The sequence below is a fragment of the Alternaria alternata genome, assembly GCF_001642055.1.
Source record: "Alternaria alternata strain SRC1lrK2f unplaced genomic scaffold CC77scaffold_17, whole genome shotgun sequence".
In the NCBI taxonomy this organism is placed as follows: domain Eukaryota; kingdom Fungi; phylum Ascomycota; class Dothideomycetes; order Pleosporales; family Pleosporaceae; genus Alternaria; species Alternaria alternata.
The window spans coordinates 432,567-452,234 of NW_017306206.1; the positions used below are offsets into that span (position 1 = coordinate 432,567).

General features: G+C 51.3%; 6 protein-coding genes across 6 annotated transcripts; 4 read left to right on the plus strand and 2 right to left on the minus strand.

The window, feature by feature from the left end:
* The first annotated feature begins 1,796 nt into the window (after nt 1-1,796).
* Nucleotides 1,797-3,694, plus strand: CC77DRAFT_240631 (hypothetical protein). Its single transcript, XM_018530817.1, has 3 exons — nt 1,797-2,397; nt 2,450-3,268; nt 3,316-3,694. Exons 1-3 carry the CDS (start codon nt 2,149-2,151, stop codon nt 3,493-3,495), a joined length of 1,248 nt encoding a protein of 415 aa, XP_018383307.1. The 5' UTR covers nt 1,797-2,148; the 3' UTR covers nt 3,496-3,694.
* Nucleotides 3,695-7,360: 3,666 nt separating this feature from the next.
* CC77DRAFT_1022771 (2,5-diketo-D-gluconic acid reductase A) lies at nt 7,361-9,085 on the plus strand. The gene is made up of 2 exons (XM_018525535.1): nt 7,361-8,551; nt 8,607-9,085. The coding sequence occupies exons 1-2, from the start codon at nt 7,838-7,840 to the stop codon at nt 8,757-8,759; spliced, it is 867 nt and encodes a 288-aa protein (XP_018383308.1). The 5' UTR covers nt 7,361-7,837; the 3' UTR covers nt 8,760-9,085.
* Nucleotides 8,883-9,982, minus strand: CC77DRAFT_1097106 (hypothetical protein; the record flags this gene model as incomplete). The annotated part of the gene is made up of 1 exon (XM_018529873.1): nt 8,883-9,982. The coding sequence occupies exon 1, from the start codon at nt 9,795-9,797 to the stop codon at nt 8,883-8,885; it is 915 nt and encodes a 304-aa protein (XP_018383309.1). The 5' UTR covers nt 9,798-9,982.
* A 620-nt stretch (nt 9,983-10,602) lies between these two features.
* CC77DRAFT_240583 (class I glutamine amidotransferase-like protein) lies at nt 10,603-12,031 on the plus strand. The gene has a single exon (XM_018530815.1). The coding sequence runs from the start codon at nt 10,963-10,965 to the stop codon at nt 11,719-11,721; it is 759 nt and encodes a 252-aa protein (XP_018383310.1). The 5' UTR covers nt 10,603-10,962; the 3' UTR covers nt 11,722-12,031.
* Nucleotides 12,032-17,037, plus strand: CC77DRAFT_240584 (hypothetical protein). The gene is made up of 5 exons (XM_018530816.1): nt 12,032-12,382; nt 12,564-12,577; nt 12,626-15,603; nt 15,655-16,285; nt 16,334-17,037. The coding sequence occupies exons 1-5, from the start codon at nt 12,342-12,344 to the stop codon at nt 16,750-16,752; spliced, it is 4,083 nt and encodes a 1,360-aa protein (XP_018383311.1). The 5' UTR covers nt 12,032-12,341; the 3' UTR covers nt 16,753-17,037.
* Nucleotides 17,038-17,298: 261 nt separating this feature from the next.
* CC77DRAFT_994463 (general substrate transporter) lies at nt 17,299-19,394 on the minus strand. Its single transcript, XM_018536447.1, has 2 exons — nt 18,644-19,394; nt 17,299-18,595 (listed from the first exon to the last, which is right to left on the minus strand). The coding sequence occupies exons 1-2, from the start codon at nt 18,991-18,993 to the stop codon at nt 17,323-17,325; spliced, it is 1,623 nt and encodes a 540-aa protein (XP_018383312.1). The 5' UTR covers nt 18,994-19,394; the 3' UTR covers nt 17,299-17,322.
* Nucleotides 19,395-19,668: the final 274 nt, after the last annotated feature.

Genomic DNA, 19,668 nt, shown 5'->3' on the forward strand with positions numbered 1-19,668 from the left:
GGGTCTATTCCAGAACGCAAAGCTCGCAACTCCTGGTAACCACTTCCCAAGCTTCATCGCGAGCCTCGGATGCACTAAGGCGGTCAGTAAATGAACTACAGTGCCGTATGAGCGTCGGTGCATTTGGCGGCGAAGATCATGGAGGCTTGAATCAGGACTCCAAGGCCTCCAACGTGGCGCACACGGAACGGATGGCACCATCCTTGGGCCAGGTACAAGATCCTCCAATGCATACTTCGAGAAGGTAACATGTGTTCCGTATCTCGGCTGGTGAACATGCCGCCGAAGTCAGTGAGACTTGCAGTAGCCGGGATGTGAGTGGCCAACTTCGACACTTCGCAATACCTTAGGCACAAAGGTGTATGGAGACCCCAGGAAGTGTGCAGCAGGAGCATACACGACGTAGCCTTTGATGATACTTATGGTATCGCTAGTCCGTACACTATCGCTGTGCTTGTTCGTGTACAGCTGGTTCGTTTTAGTTATCAAATGCGTGAGCCAAACTGAACAAGGCAGATTTTGAGTCCAGCAGAACGCATGCGGCCTCAGAATTGAAGGACAAGGTGAATGGCGACAAGAATGTAGCTATATCAAGTGTCAAAAGGCAGTGCTTCAAGGTTTGGAGCCGCCGTATGCTGCGGTCGCAGGTTCAGTGCGCAGCCGTCGAACAACAACCAACGCTCCGCTCTACAGAATTCCCTTCTGGGTAGCTTTTCGACACAAATGATGTCGCAAGCATTCTACCGGAATGAGCCGTTGATCAAACGCAGCTACCAATGTGATGAGCAAAGATTACCGTTGAAGGACAACAGCGGAGCGGGGTTTTCGGGATTGGACCGCTGCAAGACAATGTCTTTTAGCCGTTCAACAACGCACAGCCCAGATTGACTAGTAGGATGGGACCGTGGTGGTGGGGTGTGACACCCACTGAGCGTTGTGCGGAAGGTCTTTGTCGGCGGTTCTCCACGGAACAAGTCCCGTGGTGTGGGGCGAAAGCGACATGGCATGTCTATACGCTAGCTAGCGACGTGTTGTCGATAGTAGTGGTGGCAGTGATCTTCGCCGATATCGTGGATAGGTGCTACTTGAGAGGTGCGAAGAAGAGGAGGTGAGTTGGAAGGGGACGGAAGAAGCGAATTAGCGGTCTTTACCCAGCCGAAGCGTATATTAGCGGCCAATAAGAATTACCTCAAACATGCATTTAAGCGCCTTTGAGTCCTTCGCTCTCAGCTTACCCACTACACGCGGGGCAATTTACTGGCTTTAAGGTACGTCAACGGCACAGCCATCCAGGCGCACCGAATGGGAAGACACGGCTGGCCAAATTTCCTCGTTGCTGCGCGATGGAGTGCGACCCTTGTTAACGGCATCCCATGGCGCCGCCAGCACGGACAAGTTCTCCAATATCACGCTGCATCGAAAAGAGATTATCCTGCTGGGTAGCGATTGTGGGAGCAGTCTCAGACGTCAGGGCCGACGTCAAGGGTGGCCGCCTTACTGAAGGTTACATTCGACTTTCACCTCCAAAAACCACCTCTAGGCGCACTAGCTACTATGTAGTGTAGCGGACACACCCTTGCTGGCCAGATGTATAGCGGATTCCGATAGCAAGGCTGCACCGACGCCCACACGGTCATGATCACCGCCGTTGCAGGACACCACCTAGAAACCCAGCACAGCGTTCCGGGTCAGCAAATAGGCCGGACACAACCGTGAGCAACCATGCATGCCTGGCCAATTCGCGGCTCAAGCGCAAGGCATGGCATGCCGGGGTCGAGGCCGCCAAACCGCGAGGAGACAAGAGAAGAGCAGGGTGAAAGCTCGGGGCGCTAACGTGCAGGCCTGACAGTCAGTGCGCAGCAGCAGCAGCATCCTTCAAAGCCTACTGGGGGGGGGTGGCACGATAGAGTCGACGCACTAGAAGTGACCTGCACTCGAGGCCGCTATACCGTTACCATCTTGATAAATATGACTGAGGCGTTCCCCTAGCCTAGTCATCCAGCTCAAGCCTGGATATCACCACCGTGCGCCGCGTCTTCCTTCCTGCTACCGCCCGTCTTGATTGCATTTCTTGCTACATTAGCGACCACAACAGTAGAGGCGCAGCAACAAAAGGCCCTTCTTACCCAGCTGGCAGACGTTGTTGTCATGTCTATTATACTTGAAGGTGCTATCCTCCCTCCGCATCTTCTCCAAGACAAGCCAGCCTCGTGGCCAAGTCCCTATTACCCTCAGTACTACCCCGCGCCCGGCTCCTCACCTCCCTCAATGTCTCCACAGTCGCATCACTCGTACATGCCACACCTACCAGAAAGTCCTCTTCCTTCTCAAGAGCTGAATAGTCAGCCGACTCCTGGCTGGTGCCCCTCGATTTCAGCCCCAGAGTACCATAGCGAGGTTTGTACTTCACCCTTGTTGCGAGATCGGCTGCTCATATATGGTTGTCTAGACCAGCTATGTCTCGTATCCCCACTATGTGCCTCCGCATACATCAACTATCAACCTATCGCAGCCCGCCCCTACGCTTCAATACTCAACGAGGGCTCCAGTTTCCGCTACGCAGCCATCAGCAGCCATCTCTCCAGGCACGGTCTACTCCCGGGACTCAGTAGTACCAGAGTCTACACGTCCTTCAGAAGAGCCTCAGTCTGACGCAAGAAGTGTGCCTCGTCAGTCCACGTCTCGTTTTAGGAGACAGTCCCGCCTCATGGACCGGTCTCACAGTAACTTAGACTCACTGCCTTCAGCAGCAGTAGACGGCCCATGGATGAACGCACTAGGCATCCACTCAAGCCACGATGCATACTACTCAGCATTCCCGACTCACAGTCCACAGTTGAGTGAACCGTCAACAGAACTATCATCTAACCAGATGACCTCACCACAACCGCGACGCTTGTACACACCAATCGCCCCTCTACCCCTTGAGACACCTCGGTCGCATGCAACCAAGAGGTACCGGGAAGACGACGAAGAAGATGAGCCTAAGCGAAGAAAGCGATCAGACTCGCAGATGTCAACGCAGTTCGAGCTCAGTGAGGAAGACAGACTACTGCTACGGCTCAAAGAAGATGAAAACATGCCGTGGAAGGACATCGCAGCGCGCTTTCTGACAGATCTCAATAAGAATTATCAAATACCAGCATTGCAGATGCGTATCAAGCGACTGAAAGAGCGCATGCGCATATGGGCCGATGCAGACGTTCAGGCACTGCGCAAGGCACATGATTACTGGGCATCAAGCAAGTTCGATATCATCGCACAAAAGGTATGCATCACCCAAAGACTCTCGAGTATATGAACTGACTTTGTTAGATGCAAGACTTTGGTGCTACAGAGAAATGGACAGCACGACAATGCTCACGCAAATGGCAGGAGGTCGATCCTGCGCCCATTCCATATGCCCAATTTGAGCACCACATCCAGCAGGGCTTCGCTCCCTACGCGATGAGCCCCATCGAGCCGTCGCATAGCAACTACTTCCTGCACACCTAGTCAGCCTCGCGTACGGCTGAGGGATGCGAGTGAATCATCCTGTATCGTCTTCTTCTTGTTCTTTCAACTGGGGATTGTCACATATGGACACTGTTCAAACGCTCTCGCGATGCGGCACAGACACATGGCGTTTAGCAAAATCGGGCGGCTTGCATAGGGATTTGGGGCTCAGCAACATTGAGGCAGCAGCGCGCAACGCCTCACGTTCACATTCTATCTTGTCTTCTTCGTTCGATACCCTTGCTTAACTTCACTGTTTCAAATTCTATAACGATCGTCATCGACTTTTGCCCCAGGCTAGCTGGACGGCCCCTTCTCTATTGCGCATATCATTACCCCTGCTGCAGGTCTTCTCAGTCGTATTCTTAAAGCACAGTATAGGCGTTTACTACCATGGAATGAACAACCGCGTCGCGCATTCTGTCATACTCACCACCCTTTTGCTTTCCATTTCGGTCGCAATCTGCATTTTTCGCACAGCCTTACTAACCTTATGCCGCCCTGTGGGGCCTTTTTTGTCTGGTCCCTCCCTCCTTCTCCAACGGGGCAGGCTTCTCCGTTACCCACTTATGCCGACGTTGACTGCGCCGCAATATGCAGATACAGTTGTGCCGCAATCACGGTTGTATCGATTTCTCGCGACTGTTTCAGAGGTGTCAATATCGATAGCTATGAGAGGCTCGCTTGTAGTCAAGTTAAAGCGATTCAGTTGCCAGCCATGTGGCAATACACACTTTTGCGGCAGAATTTGGCTTTCACCCGCGCGGCTCGCGTGTCTTGAGGGCGGCACGGTGGTGGTGCGATACCTTACCCAGAAGGTTTAGAGATGGACAGCGCCGCAATCGGGCCTTTCTTGCCTGGAGCTGCCGCTATGCGGAAAGACAGACACGTAACATTGCGTTCGTGCAAAGCCTGTCAAAGGGCACGGGTTGTCTTACAGTACGGTGCAATATGACGTGCTTCGCGACAAATGCCAATGCATGCGTAGGTACCTAGACGCACGTCACATATCTGGAACCGTTACGTATCGGCCGTTACGTACGGCACTGCTCGATCTTCTACCATGATAGGATCTGTCATCTCTGGGCATGCCTATCGCTTGGCCGGTACGTTGTACATATGTCATGTGCCTTCACACTCCCGCTTCTCCAACCACACTGGTACATGTGTAAGAAATGTCAAGAGTAAGAAAGCATGATCGACGCCAGCATCCCTTGTATTTCCCATGTGCAACTCGTGACTGGTCAGCATAGTCAGCCCTATGTGTGAGCTAGGTCGTACAGTTCCTATTCCACGCGAGGACCGTACAACTTACGTCCACCGTCGTAACGTGCAGGGACCCACAAACAAGTATGCTAGGGAGTCTCAGACACTCACACCGTACCTAACTTTGTGATATATCCCTGTATCCTCCACTGCTTGACTATGGTAGTTTCACATTCTCGGTGGCTCTGGTCGAGACCACTCTTCTGCAAATGCTTCAAGCACTGGCGGACCGCTTGGACCAGAGTGATCGAAAAGCACGGCTACTGCGCAGGTGCCTAGGGAGTAGACCAAGCAGATCAGCAAGATGAGCAGTCCTTACATAACGCCCACTATACTGACCAAGCTTGTGTGATGTAGTCGCATGAAGAACCTCACACGCTGAGATCAGCCCGGAGTTGCGGAGGAAAGGAGCTCTTTCGGTGAGGTTGACGTAGGCATAACGAAGATTGTAATGGTATACCTCCACATTGCGTTGAGAGCTACGCACGAATTCGGTTCACATGTGCCGTGAAGACATTCGTCAATCAAAGGCCCCGCAATCCTGAGCTCCCCTTAAGCTCTCAGTCGCTCTCTGAACGGTACGGGTGGCGCCGGTATGCATGGCGAGAGCAGCTGTCACGCTGTCCTTAGCTTGTAATCATGCAACATCCTTTGCACCGAAAGGCCCTCTGTGCGTCCCAGAGGGGTGACAGGTCATTGGAATCTAGCTGCTAGCTGTAAGCACAGCCATGAGAAGATCAGAGTTTTCGCATGATACTGTCGAGACTGTCGCGGCAGTCTGGATCGACGCGTTGACAGTAGTTTTTGAATACGGTCTGACGTGTATCACCAAATCTGCCAGATTCAGTTTGAACATGGAACGAAGTTGCATGGGCACGGTGCTAGTTGACCGGCGCGGTGTATAATCATGCGTCTGGTGGTTTTGACTGGTCAGCCCGTTTCGAAATCTAGTGGATGGCGATTTGCGGTTCGCCTGGTGACTGCCAGTGGCTTGCTCGGAAGGAGGGAACTTTTAGGTCACAAGCCCCAGTAAGCTTACATCCGCTCGTCAATGCTGTCGCGGACCGCGTCGAAGACCGGTTCGCTGCGCATGTACGCAGCTTACCTCTCGTCGATGTCACCAGCGGCCCGAACGGCCCTACGGTCGAGGTGAACAACGGCTGGTAGCGGCTTTCCGCCTAGAACTCCCAATAGGAGTGCTATTCAGAGTGATGATTTAGCGCACGCGAGCCCTTCTGGAAGTCCCCATGGGCTGCTTGTTGTTTGCGACCCAGCCTTCGAGGTTGTGCTGTGACCAGTCACAAGCTTTGTCGACCACGTGTGGTGCAACCCCCCACGTTCCTGCGTCGTTTCGCATCACGTAGCTGCTCGGAATCTGCCGCTGTTCTCACTTGGCTGGTCGTTTGACTACTGACAATAGCATTCCATGTTCTGTCTCCGAGGATAGGCACCTAATAGCGGCAAGACCCAGACGCGGGACGCAGACTAGTACAGTCGTAGTAGGTAACATTGTTCGATTATTCGGAATCTCCTCCGCATTGCCGAGCACAAGATAAGACAAGAGTCAGTAGGAACGGAACCCTGTAATAAAAGATGACGCATTGAGCGACGGTTGAGGCTTGCTTCGAGGGAACCAAACACATGGGGAAACATTGTGACTGGGTCATGATGTAGACGGAAAGGAAACTTGTGCGATCATGACAGAGAAGGTGCATTTGGACTTGACCGGGTTAGTGTTTCATGATCTACGCCCCACATCAGCATGTTAATGGAAGCGAAGAGTATTCCCTGTCTCTACGACCTCGACGATAGATTTGGTCGATGGAGGAAAATATTGTTGAACTGCACATGTTTTAGCCGCATCGTATGGGGTTCTATAAGTGGCACAAAGCGACCAGATGCTAGACCCCATGAGGTCACCATGCACGTGCCTGTAAGCGCACATCCCCTTCGCGGTTCACCGGTGGCACTGCAGACTTGCTGAACCACTCGTTCGCACGCTGATGGTCGGACAAGCCTCAAAGCTACGGTAGAGATCGATCTTCATTCCGATGATGCGATCGGCATTCATCGAGAATGAGTCGTACAAAGAGTCTTCGGCTAATATTGGACAGCTGTCGTATTACACTCCATAGAGTCCAGAAACGTAAATCGACTCCTGAGCTGCTGCCGGGGTACCGAACCACGGGCCAGTCTATCGGTGAGTCGGAAACACGGTTCAGGCCTGCAAGCTGCTATCCTCTTGCAGAAATCACATCCTCTTTACGCGACCCAGAGGTCCAAAAAGGAGGGGGCCGGGACGTTTCAGGATCCGTGGGCTCGCATGCGCAACGTGGTATGTAATTATCCATAGTGATCAGGCGGCTATTCACGTGCGTTCGCCCCACCAGCTTTCGCCAGTACCTTCTCCAGATCTTCTTCGGCCCTTCTAGCGCTTACAAGGGACCCGTCTTCTCGGATACTGTGCAGCTGAGGCCCGCGCAGCCGCCTAGGGTAGGCATGAAAGCTAGAGGCGTGATGCCTGTCTTCCTCTGCCTATAAGTGTTGAGCGTAAGAGAGCGTAATAAAGGCAGTGCTCGCTGGGTAAAACATATGCAGAGTGATGATGATGAGTAGAAATTAACCCGGTTATGTTCTTCCGCATTGAGTGTTTTTACCCCAATGTGAATTAGTGTTAATATTGCCAATCTGGGACATACCAAGTAATATGGCTGTTATGCGCGCTCAATCCGTTTAGCATTGAGGAGCTTCGTGAGAAGTACGAAAGTCCACCAAAAGCCGATGGAGTGACGATGATAAGGTGGTCGCTCCCTGTTCGGTGGTGAACTCGTTACTACCGCTTCTTTAGTCATCGGCTTCCGCAATTTATCTCCGTTATTTCCAGGTCTCCCCACGACAGCCTCGTACAAACGTACATCCATCCCATGTTATAAGCAACACACGCCCGAGACATTGCCATCTCCATCACTTCTGTTGCAATCGCGCTATGCGTACTGCTCTCACAAGATTGTCACATCTTCGTTCTCAAATTCCCCTCCCAAAGTCACCCCGATCCTTCCATACGTCATCAGCTATCATGGCAGGTCTTACCATCAACTCGCAATATGCCATGCCATCAGGGTACAAAATCCCCGTTCTTGGATATGGTGTATACCAAACACCAGCAGACGTTGCGTCTGAAGTAGTTCAGCATGCAATCAAGGTCGGCTATCGCCACGTGGACTCCGCGGTAGCCTACCGGAATGAGCAACCATCCGCGGAAGGGATGAAGAAGTCAGGAATACCGAGAGAGGAGCTATTTTTTACAACGAAGATACCCCCAAAAGACATGAGCTACGAAAACTCGAAACAACACATCGACAATACACTCAATATCACCGGTTTTGATTACGTGGATCTCTACCTCCTACATAGTCCCTACGGCGGCAAAGAGAACCGACTCGGGGCCTGGAAAGCGCTCGTTGAGGGTGTGCAAGACGGTAAGATTCGATCAATCGGTGTATCGAACTACGGTGTGCACCATCTGGACGAACTGGAAGCGTGGATCAAAGAGACTGAAGCCAGAGAGGGCAAGGGTAAGGGTGGAGTTATCAGCATCAATCAGATCGAGCTTCACCCCTGGCTTGCGCGTCCAGACATCGTCAACTGGTGCAAGCAACGGGGTGTGCTGTGTGAAGCATACTGTCCGCTCGTTCGTGCGACGAGGAATGAAGACCCTCTACTGAAACCGCTTGCGGAGAAATATAAAAAGACGCCGTCACAAGTACTGTTGAGATGGAGTTTACAAATGGTTAGCATATATGCGATCCTTCCCTGATATGGCGTACCATGCTGACATTGTTTAGGGATTCGTACCACTGCCCAAATCGGTTACCAAGTCCCGTATCGAGGAGAATGCTCAGATCTATGACTTCGAACTATCAGCTGAGGACATGAAGAGTTTAGATACTGGGGTTTATGAAGTCTGTGCATGGGACCCCACAGTCAGCCGTGATTAAGGTCATGAAAGCATGAAAGCATATAACGATGGATTCCAACCAACAACTGATACTAAGGAATCAAATTGGGGCTAGTTTAAGGGCCATACCCTAATATATCGGTCATATGAGTCTCTGTTTTGGTTACACAGAAGTAAAGACTGATTCATCCCAAAAGAATGACTCTTGCGAAACATCATCACTCTCCTGTTCTACCATACACCATTCTTCCATATTAAGATCCGTCTTCGCTTTACATACCACCTTAACTCTCGAGGTCTCCCCGTCCCATTCTGTCGACCAATTACCCTCCCAGAACGTAGCTTCTTCTAATTCGTCCCCCTGCTTCTTCTCTTTCATGTGCTTGAACATCTTAGATGCACTTGTACTATCGAGGTGTATTTTATGAAATGCTTCTTTGCTTTCACAGCCACTGTCGTTCCCGTCACTGAATCCTAATATCTCCGCTTCAGGCACACCTAATTGAGGATCATATGGCCACGAGCATTTGCTAAGCGAGTCCATCCACAAGTCTACTTTTCGTAATGTAGGAATGGTGGCAATCTTCTCGATCGTCTCGAAAGGCCATGTAGTATCATTGTATAGTACATTGACACTGAGATGTGAAAGGTTGCTTGTGTGGCTTGCCAGCACATCGAAGTCTCCATCCAAGCCGCCGAAATGCTGCGTCGGAATAAAGTCATCATGCCAACGAAGCTCGAGGCTTTGTAATGACTCTCCTTGATGATTAAGAATATCGGGTAAGTAATCTCGCATATGGAAGCCATTACAGAACGACAGATGCGTAAGCGTGTTGTTTGGCAGATTCGTGATCAATTCGATGTCCGTCGTTTTTAGCATCCGTAGTGCTCGCGATTGCGAGAGAACTTTGCGCACGCTGTCTGGAACACTCTCCACTGATAGTTCCTCGATAGCCGTCCAGTCCATTGCGTCAAGCCACAATTCGACGTTGGTCTTCTCGCGCTGCGCTTTTGGTTGCTTGCGCCACTTGAGCCAGCTCTTCCAATGACCCTTGTAGAACCAGTACAGTGTATCCATGAAGCAATCCAACTTGCCTCTCAAACGGCACTCCGGGCCAGTCCAAACGTCTTTTTCACTCCGTCAGTCCCAGCTATAGCGATCCAGCTTTAGAACTTTGAGGTCAACGTATCTTTCTCCGCCCAGGTGATTGAATGGGAGGTTCCGCCGGTCTGGCCATGTACTACAGAATCCATCAATACTGAGATCAAGGGAGGACATATTAGGGCATGTAAGGAGTGCCGAATGGACGGATTTCAGCGTTGTGAAATCGAAGTAGTCGGGAACGCAGATGTCGTCCGCACAGGGATTGGCAATAATCTTAGCAGTGATTGAAGTGGGACACGGATCACTTGGTATCCACGGCCTAGGGCGGGTTGGAGCAAGTTGTAGGGCTAGGCCGATGGGCAAGATGGAGAAGAAAAGAAGTATGAAGGCATGTAGGCGCATAGTAGCTGATAGCTGAACTTGAGAAAGTATTGAGATATTTGTAGTCTTGTTTGTCCATGCACCGCTCAGCTTTTACGCACAATATATAAGACTTATCTTGAAAGCATGAGTCAAACAAAACTAGATGTTGTTGTGCTGTCTTCTCTATGTTCTCAGTGTTGCCTGAAAATGCACAACTCTTAGGCGCCCAAGCTGCGATCTCGCGAATCTGGCCTACGGTCACACATGCGATAACAATAAATTCTTCATAGGATAAATATTAGCTGTTGTATCGCAAATTTGCTAAGTTCGTTGAGCGAAGGTTGCTGATATTCGCATGAAGTCCTGGTGTAGGCGCGTGGAGAGGCCGAGCTGAGCGAGTCGTTGCGAGTCATGGACAAATCGCGTTGACATGCACTGCGACGCGACGTGTCTTTCTCGCGCATCGTTGGCGCCCGAGCTTGTAATGACGACAACGCGAAGCTTGCGCCGAGGTTAACCGATACTCGACGTCGAACTTCTGTGCAACGTGTCGAACACCGAAGTGGAGAGGATGGTGGGTGTGACGTTTGCAGAGCGCAGGCGGCTGGCTACGTCATACTGACCTGTAGTGAAAACCATCCTTATACAACATGCTCAGGCATTCTTAGATACATGTACTAAACCATACCTTTTAATATCCATCAACATTTCTTTATTGAAGACACGTTATACGTTCTCCTAAATAACATACAAGTGCGACTCGGCTTTCATCATCATGGCCGCAAACAAGAAAGTTCTCATCGTCCTTTCCGACGCATCTTCGTTCCCTCTCTACAACACGGGTAGTGATGGGAAGACCGTCTCTCAAGACTCGGGCTACTTTCTCATGGAGTTAGCAAAGCCTCTACAGAAGATTCTCGACGCCGGCTACGAAGTCACATTTGCCTCGCCAGAGGGCAAGGAACCCACTCCTGACCCACTCAGCGTATCTCTGGCTGCCTTTGCTGGAAACTACTACGAGAAGCAAAGAGAGTTGGATCTAATCGAACGCATGAAGAAGGAGAATGGCTTCTCGCGGCCGAGAAAGTTCTCTGAGATCAGCGATGATGAGTTGAAGAACTACGGGGGTGTCTTCATTCCTGGTGGACATGCTCCCTTATCCGACCTGGGTGACAACGCCGACCTAGGCCGTATACTCACACACTTCCACACTTCATCAAAACCGACGGCAGCAATCTGCCACGGACCTTGGGCTTTCCTGAGTACCAAGTATGGACCTAGCAAGAAGTTCGAGTACTCGGGCTACAAAATGACAAGCTGGTCAGATGCTGAGGAGAAGTTGATGGAGACGATTTTCAGGGGTGAGATTGACAAGGTGGAGGGCACGCTCAGGCAGGAAGGCGCAGACATGCAAGAGGGTGTTGCCAAGTCCATGGGAAATATTACCGTGGACAGGGAGCTTGTCACTGGTGACAACCCGATGGCGGCGAACGCGCTTGGAGACAAGTTTTTGGAGATGATGGCGGCCAAATAGTCGACGGGTGGTGGATTGTGAGAGATAATGGGACATTATGTAATACTATATGAGCTACGAATGTATAATGGAAGAGTCGGAGCACCTTGTCGCGCTGTTGGATGTGAGTGCTTCGCGGGCTTATCGGAAGTAAGCGAAGGCTGCCCGCCCCCCGGCCCACGTGCCGAGCAAGCATATCCACTTTCGCGTCAAGCTTCACAAGTGATAACGGCGTATCTCGCAGCACCGAGGCAAAGGCGAAGGCTGCTAAGTAGTCCGATAGCAGATAGTAGGACTGTGACTAGGGCATGCGACCCCGCACCCAAACGATAACTGCCACAGATCATCCTCAACAAGCCAGTTACGCCTTGGGAGCTGTGAGACGCCTTCCTCAAGAGCGTTGGCGACTGCCACTACGGGCCAGGCGCAGGACGTGACAGCAGCGATGGAAGCTTCTGATAGCAGCAAGCGCGGTTCTGCCTATATCGCCGGTACCAGCTCGGCGCATTAGCATCAGCCCCAGAAAAGCATGGTTATAGAATGACGCAGGTCCATCCGACAGCCCATCGCCCATTCCTCGTTACAAAGTTGGGATAGCTTCACATCCACCGCTGAGCCCCATACTCCTCGGCGACGACACCATGGCTACACCGGGTTACCGACTGGGTGTTGATGTTGGAGGGTGAGTAGTGCCTGCCTCGATTGAATTTTGCCTCGTGTACCCGTGGGAAGACGCCCACCCGCTAGCTTCTTCTTAGCCACGGCGGCGAACATGCAGGCCTTCCCCGAGTCCACAACTGCCACCACCTCACTGCTTGCCTGGACCCGGCCCAGGTCATGGGATGCGGCTAACACGATCCCAGAACCTTCACCGACGGTACGGCCCTTTTGCGCAAAGTATACTTCACCGATTAACCGAGCTTAGTGTGCGTCATCACGCCCAACGGCGAGGCAGTACGCACAAAGGTACCGACCAACACGACAGACCAGTCAATTGGCGTGCACGAAGGCGTGCAGCAGGCGCGAAAAATACTCAAAGACAAGTACAACTGGGACGGCAAGTTCGAGTATATACACCATGGCACCACCACGGGCACCAATGCCGTGCTCGAAGGCAAGGGCGCCAAGTGTGGCCTCATCGTTACCAAGGGCCACAAGGACATACTGGCCACAAGACGCAGCCAGATACCGGGCGGCCTAGGTTCGTGGATGCATTATGAACAGCCCGAGCCTCTTGTGCCGCTCGAGAGAACCGTCGAAGTCAAAGAGCGTATCAAGATTGATGGTGACATATTCTACGACTTGGATGAAGATGAATTACGGAACGACTTACAGGATCTCAAGCGACAACAGCCTCAAGCCATTGCCGTGTCGCTCATCAATTCCTTCGCTAATAGCACGCATGAAGAACGCATCAAAGCTATACTGGTCAGCGAATTTGGCCCAGATGTTGAGATTGTCACCTCAACGGACGTGCTGCCAGAGATACAGGAATACGAGCGCACCGTTACGACGGCTGCGAATGCCATCGTCAAGCCAGTAGTCAAGAGCTACATGCAGAACCTGCAGAAAATGCTTGCGGATGACACCGATACAATCCGCATCTTGAAATCCGATGGCGATCTGACGTCGGTTCACCTCGCCGGTGAAACACCAGTGCGCATCCTCATGAGCGGCCCAGCCGGCGGCGTCAAGGCAGTCTCGCATCTGGTCGCCAAGAACACGCCTTACAAGAATCTCATCACCTTTGACATGGGAGGAACTTCTACCGACTGCGCTTTACTCTCAGGTAGCGATGCTATTATTCGACGAGAAACCGCCATCGGTCACTTATCCGTACGAGCCCCAAGTGTTGATGTTAACACTGTAGGCGCTGGTGGCGGCTCCATTGCGATATTCAACGACTTTACAAAAACGTTGCGTGTTGGGCCAGAGTCCAGTGGTGCTACACCTGGTCCTGCGGCGTATGGCAAAGGTGGGACCCAAGCGACTGTGACTGATGCAAACTTGGCGCTGGGTCGCCTTCCTTCGAAGCTACTAGGCGGTAAATTCCAATTGGATGTTGCCGCATCTACTGCTGCAGTTGAGTCAATTGCTAAGCAGATGGGCCTTGATACTGCTTCCGCAGCTGAAGGAATCATCGACTTAGTAAACGAGTCCATGCATGGGGCTCTTCGTCTGGTATCCGTTGAGCAAGGCTACGACCCACGCGACTTCGCCTTGGTTGCTCTCGGTGGCGCTGGTCCGCTCCATGGTAACGCTCTAGGTCAGCTTCTTGGTTCCTGGCCCGTCATCGTCCCTCCCTCTCCTGGTGTTCTTTGTGCACAGGGTGATGCCATCACCAAGATGTCCCATGAGCAGAGCTGCACATACATTCGCGCCTTCTCAGATATCACAGAGCAAGAGCTCAAGGAGACATTACTCAATCTCAGGGCTAGTGGTGTAGACACCATGAAAACCTCGCTTGCCGATGAGAACGCTGCGTTGCATGTCATATACCAAGCGGATATGCGTTACAAGGGTCAAGCCATGACACTTACTGTTGATTTGAGTTCCAGTGAGCTCGAAAGCTCAGACAAGCTCGTGGACATCTTGCGTAACAAGTTCAATGAAGCCCATCAACATCAGTTCGGATTTTCACATGCGCATGCCGAGATGGAGACGATGCGCTTACGTGCCAAGGTTGTTGATGCTTCCGAGGAGGTAGCCTTCAAGCCGCTGGAGGATGCTCGTACATCCGAACCTTGGGAAGGTGCGATCACAGCCAAGCAGTCAATCGTCTGGGATGGCAAAAAGGTCGAAGCCACATTCTGGGACCGTTCCAAGATTGGAGGGGCTGGGAAAGTCATACATGGCCCAGCGGTTGTCACGGAGATGGACTCGAACACGCTCATATTGCCCGGCTTCTATGGAAAGATCGACTCCATGGGTAACATACTCATTTGGCCTACCGAGAAGAAGGAAGAACGAAAGACCGTTCATACGAAAGAGTCAGCTCAGGATATGATCAAAGAGCAGCCCATTATTGCCACTCTCATCGCCTCTGCGCTTGGGTCTATCAGAAGAGAGATGGATGCACTTCTGCTTCGTTGCGCCATGAGCCCGGCGATTCGAGAGCAACAAGACGAGTTCAACGTGATCACTAATACAAGGGGACAGATGCTTGTTGGTCAATTTGGGTCTTTCATACAGCAATTCCTGAACGGTTGGAACGGCACGGTCCAAGAAGGCGACGTCTTCGTGACCAATGACGTATACCAAATCGATGGTGCCGTATCACACCTCAACGACGTTATCGTGCTACTTCCCATATACTATGAGCACAAGCTTATAGGCTGGGCGGCGAACTTCGGTCACATAACTGATGTGCAAGGAAAAGTCCCGGGCTCTATGAGCATCAACGCCAGTACCATTTACGAAGACGGTCTTCAAATTCCCATTGTCAAGCTATACACAAATGGTGTTTACAACGACACTCTTGCAACTGTACTGTTCCGCAACTCTCGCGCCCCAGATTGGTTCCAGAGTGACCTAATGGCGCTCGTTACCGCCTGTCGAACAGCTGCTACACGTGTCACCGAGCTCTGTGAACGTTATAGCCTGGAGATCTACGAGGCAGCCACAGATTATCTGCTGGAGCAGAACAAGCTTGCCATTAGTAGGATCATCAACGAGAAGATCAGCGATGAAGTATCAAGCTTCACCGACTTCATCGATGACGATGGACAGGGCATCGGTCCATACGCTATTACTTGCTCAATGAAGAAGCAGAATGGCAAGCTCATCTTTGATTGGGACGGCACATCACCTCAATCAAATACGTCGATGAACTTTTATCTCTCGATCACTTTGTTCAAGATGTTCATCGGGTATCATCTGCTCGCAATTTACGATCCTTTTGCAGTAAGAATCTTATACGTAAAAGCTATAAAAGCTATGAGCTAATTTCGACAGGTTGTCAATGACGGCTTCCACGATTTACTCGACATCAAAATCCCGACCGGCACCATTCTTCGTCCCGTCCGCCCAGCAGCCGTCAGTTGCCGTACTCATCTTCTCGGTCGTATCATGGATGTATTACAGGCGCTCTTTGGTCAACAAAACCCCGCCTATCGTTGTGCAGCAGGGTTCTCCGATTCACCACATCTATTCTACTCCGGTTTCAAGCCTGATGGCGAATTCTACTTGCTCTACCAGATCGGCTTTGGTGGTGTGCCTGCGCGACCGATCGGTGACGGTCCAGACTGTCACTGTCTTTTCCCAGCCATCAAGTCTATCCCGGCTGAGAATATCGAGCTCTACTTCCCTGTCATTATCGAGGCCAATGAAGCTTTACCGGACTCCGGAGGCGCTGGTTTCTACAGAGGAGGTAACGCACAGAGGACCCTATATAGATGGCTTTGTGAAGGCGATGTCAGCACGCACGACGACCGTTGGCTGACCAAGGCATGGGGTGTTAACGGTGGTAAGCCGGGAAGCAGATCGAGGAAGATCTTGTACCGCAACAACAGCTATGGCACAGCAGAAGAAAAGGACAATATGGAATTATGTCAGTCGAAGCAGGATCACATCCACGTTTATCCAGGTAAGTCTAAGAATTTTACATGTTCGAGATTGATACTGACCCACTCAGGCGACGTTTTGGAATGGATCACTTGGGGCGGTGGAGGTCTTGGCGATCCTCTTACGCGCCCTCCCGAACGTGTAGCCCAAGAAGTCCATCGCCGTCTCGTCACTGTTGAAGGCGCTCGGGACAACTATGGTGTCATCGTCGATCAACACACTTTCAACTTCGACAAGTTTGCCACCTCGACACTTCGCAGCAAAAGACGTGAAGAGCGCTCGATAGAGGGATATAGTACTGACAATGTGATTGACCGCGGCGGCACTCTCAGTGAACTGATGCAGAAGTGCGAAATCGAAACGGGGTTGAAGGCTCCTATCCCGCAGTGGGAAAAGAGGATTTATGGTCCGCACGCAGGATTGGAGTATGTGAGGAACTGGTATGATAAGATGAAGAAAGAAGGTATGGAACGGTGGGATAAGGCATAAGGCAGGTTTTCACACCAAAGGTTAAGCTGGGCGCTGATGTGACGCTGCATGGTACTAATCCATCTGGTCTCAGTCTACCGCTAGGTCACCTCTTCAATTGTACAAATAGTTCTGGATCCCTCGCTTCCAGGAATTTGAGCATCTCATCGTCGAAATACGTCCACTCTTCTAGTGGCAAAAAGCCATTGACAGCAGCTGTGTCCGGATGATCCCTCTGATTAAATGCCTGTGCGAGTTCTGGTAGTCGCTGATCAAGAGGTAGAGCGTAGAGCTGTAAGATTGTACGATCCCGGAAATACGCTTTCTCCACCTTAGCGTCATCAGCGAAGAAGCATTAAAAGCGCAAGACGTAGCTCTTGACAACTGTCATCCCGACGACATAATCGTTGAATGAGGGTAACGACAAGTGCATCTGGACGCTAGGCGGTATTGGAGACAAAGTCACCCTGAAGCCGGCATGGTCGACCAGATAGTCCGGGTAAGGCGACGGCTCGATATCAGATGTGTTTAAAGTGAATTTCAGTCTTTGATATAACATTGAAATTTATGTCGCGAGGATAGACTCATACTCTACATATTCTCCTTCTCCTTGACCGCCTCACCCATAGCCTGTGTATCCGTTTTGTGCGTTGCGAAGCTTCTTGCTTTTACTTTATTAGCAAACATCTCATCCAACTCCTCGTATGTCCGGCCAGCTGTCTCGGGCTGGTAGAACCAAAGATACACTAGACAAATAATGGACAAAGCACCGAAGATAAAGCCTAGCTTCCCACCAAGATTGAGTTGATCAGGATTGAACAAATAGGGTAGCACGAAACTCCACATAGTGTTGAGAGCATTCTGTAGGGCGAGCCCGATGGCGATGGTTTTGACGCGGAGACGGGAAGTTGATGTCTCGCAGAGAATGGTGTAGGCAGTGGCTCCAATCGTAACGTTATACCAGAAGCAGTAGATGAGGATCATACTGATAGCACCTTTCAATGCAGGGACGGTACCGACAACGGCGAGGCCGGCCATGACGAACAAGATGATGGTGAGAACAAAGAGACCCCAGAAAGTAAGGTTGCGACGACCTATTCGATCGACTAGGTACCAAGACATGACGTTTCCGATAAGTGAGATAACTTGCTGGACGATCTGCAATTTGAATGACATGGCTGTTGTAAATCCGGCGAGTTGCATGTAGTATGTTGAGTACGAAGCAGCGAAAGTGATGCCACTGAGAGACTGTATGGTGAGCGGCATGATCGAAATGATCGTTCGCCGGAGGTTGGATTTGCGGAAACACTCCAGGTATGTGGCGCCTTCAGTCTCGCGCTTAACCTCTTGTAGAGTTGTCATAATCTGAGCGAGCTTTTGTTCCCCTGCAAATCCACGATGACCAAGACTGTTGAGAGCCTTCAGTGCGTCTGCCTGTCGATCTTTAGATGCGAGCCACCATGGAGACTCGGGCATGAACCAGACGAAAGCAGTAGCTATGGCAGCAAACCCATACTGTGCGCAAAAGACAGCACGGTATGCCCAACGGTTGGTGTACACTCCAGTGGAGTTGACAATGAGCGCAACTGTAAGTGGCCCGAGGGTGTAAGAGAGAGCAGTCAAGCAGGTCAGCATGCCTCTAAGTTTCAAAGGAGCGACCTCGCCGATGTATGTTACGGTAACCGATGCCAGGGCACCGACAACGAAGCCATTCAAAAACTTGCCACCGAAGAAGAGCTCATTTGTTGTCGCAACAAATTCCATGGTGACAGCGGCGAAAGTGACTGCGAGACAAATCATGACCACTAAGCGGCGGCCAAGCCAGTCAGCAAGTTGCCCACATCCAAGGGCACCCACGATAGCACTGGAATCGTTAGTCTTGTCGTAGGATTTGACGATCTCAATGACTCACGAAGCTACGGGTGCACCCTGAAAGGCTGACTGCCACTGAGCATCAACGACATAACTTACAGTGCCGTCGTCTGCAGTAAACTGATGCCCGAAATCCTTCCTGAACTCCGGGATACCGATGACATTGCCAGCTGCTTGATTCTCGAAACTGACCAGCAGGACTATCCACACCATGTAGATAGACCAAGCACATGCCCAAGGATACTTGCGGAAGGACGCAAGTTTACCAACTTCATGGTCTTCTTGATTGGCGAGGTGACCTAACGCGGAAGTGTCTGCGGCGGTCGTTGTCTCCGTTACGTGTTCGTTGAGTTCGACCGTGTTGGGCGTCTTGTCATGGTCTGGAGCCATGATGCTTGAGGAGACACAAAGGCTTGATAGCGCTGATACAGCCAGTGAAGGAAGTATAGTGGAAGTGAACGGAAAGGGTCAGCAGGGCTCATCCCCGGTTGAAAGATCAATGTAGATCTGGAGAATGCGGGGGTAGCCACTTTATAGGTCTGCCAGAATCTCGAGGCCACCTAAGTTGTGGATCAATTCACGCGCATCGGGAGGAGAAACCGCCAGAAGACGCCTCGACGCGAGTGCTCGGATGAACGAAATATGCAGATACCACGTTTGCCGCTGTATCGCTGCTTCCTCCCCGTCCGCACTTACATGGATTGAGAATCGCGTTGACACAACTTCCCCAGATCCGGACTTTCGGTACGTTCAAGGCGACGTTCTATGCGCATGGTCAATGTCTCCGAAAGTTTAGTCTTGTTTGGGCGTCTTGCTGCATCCGAGGTTCTGCCGATTCACTGCTACCCAATGGTCTCCCAATAGCGTACCCGAGGTTTTGCCGGCCGCGCTCCTGCAGTCCTCTCCGAGAGAATATCGGCCTTGGGGTAGTTATGCTCACGAGCTTGGTTGGTGAGCTAAGAGTATCTCGATACAGAGAATAGTAATTATGAAGTTATGGTATGTGCCCTAATAACATCTTTTGTTGAAGAAAAGGATGCCGTTACAGATTTCATGGATCTGGTA

What these genes read in the sequence shown, in the direction of transcription:
- CC77DRAFT_240631 (XM_018530817.1), top strand. Translation starts at nt 2,149, where the DNA reads ATGTCTATTATACTTGAAGGTGCTATCCTCCCTCCGCATCTTCTCCAA. An exon ending in CCCCAGAGTACCATAGCGAG is followed by an intron (nt 2,398 to 2,449) that starts GTTTGTACTTCA and finishes ATGGTTGTCTAG; the next exon opens with ACCAGCTATGTCTCGTATCC. An exon ending in TCGATATCATCGCACAAAAG is followed by an intron (nt 3,269 to 3,315) that starts GTATGCATCACC and finishes TGACTTTGTTAG; the next exon opens with ATGCAAGACTTTGGTGCTAC.
- CC77DRAFT_1022771 (XM_018525535.1), top strand. Translation starts at nt 7,838, where the DNA reads ATGGCAGGTCTTACCATCAACTCGCAATATGCCATGCCATCAGGGTAC. An exon ending in TGAGATGGAGTTTACAAATG is followed by an intron (nt 8,552 to 8,606) that starts GTTAGCATATAT and finishes GACATTGTTTAG; the next exon opens with GGATTCGTACCACTGCCCAA.
- CC77DRAFT_240583 (XM_018530815.1), top strand. Translation starts at nt 10,963, where the DNA reads ATGGCCGCAAACAAGAAAGTTCTCATCGTCCTTTCCGACGCATCTTCG.
- CC77DRAFT_240584 (XM_018530816.1), top strand. Translation starts at nt 12,342, where the DNA reads ATGGCTACACCGGGTTACCGACTGGGTGTTGATGTTGGAGG. An exon ending in CAATTTACGATCCTTTTGCA is followed by an intron (nt 15,604 to 15,654) that starts GTAAGAATCTTA and finishes TAATTTCGACAG; the next exon opens with GTTGTCAATGACGGCTTCCA. An exon ending in TCACATCCACGTTTATCCAG is followed by an intron (nt 16,286 to 16,333) that starts GTAAGTCTAAGA and finishes TGACCCACTCAG; the next exon opens with GCGACGTTTTGGAATGGATC.
- CC77DRAFT_994463 (XM_018536447.1), bottom strand. Translation starts at nt 18,993, where the DNA reads ATGGCTCCAGACCATGACAAGACGCCCAACACGGTCGAACTCAACGAA. An exon ending in CAGGGTGCACCCGTAGCTTC is followed by an intron (nt 18,596 to 18,643) that starts GTGAGTCATTGA and finishes TAACGATTCCAG; the next exon opens with TGCTATCGTGGGTGCCCTTG.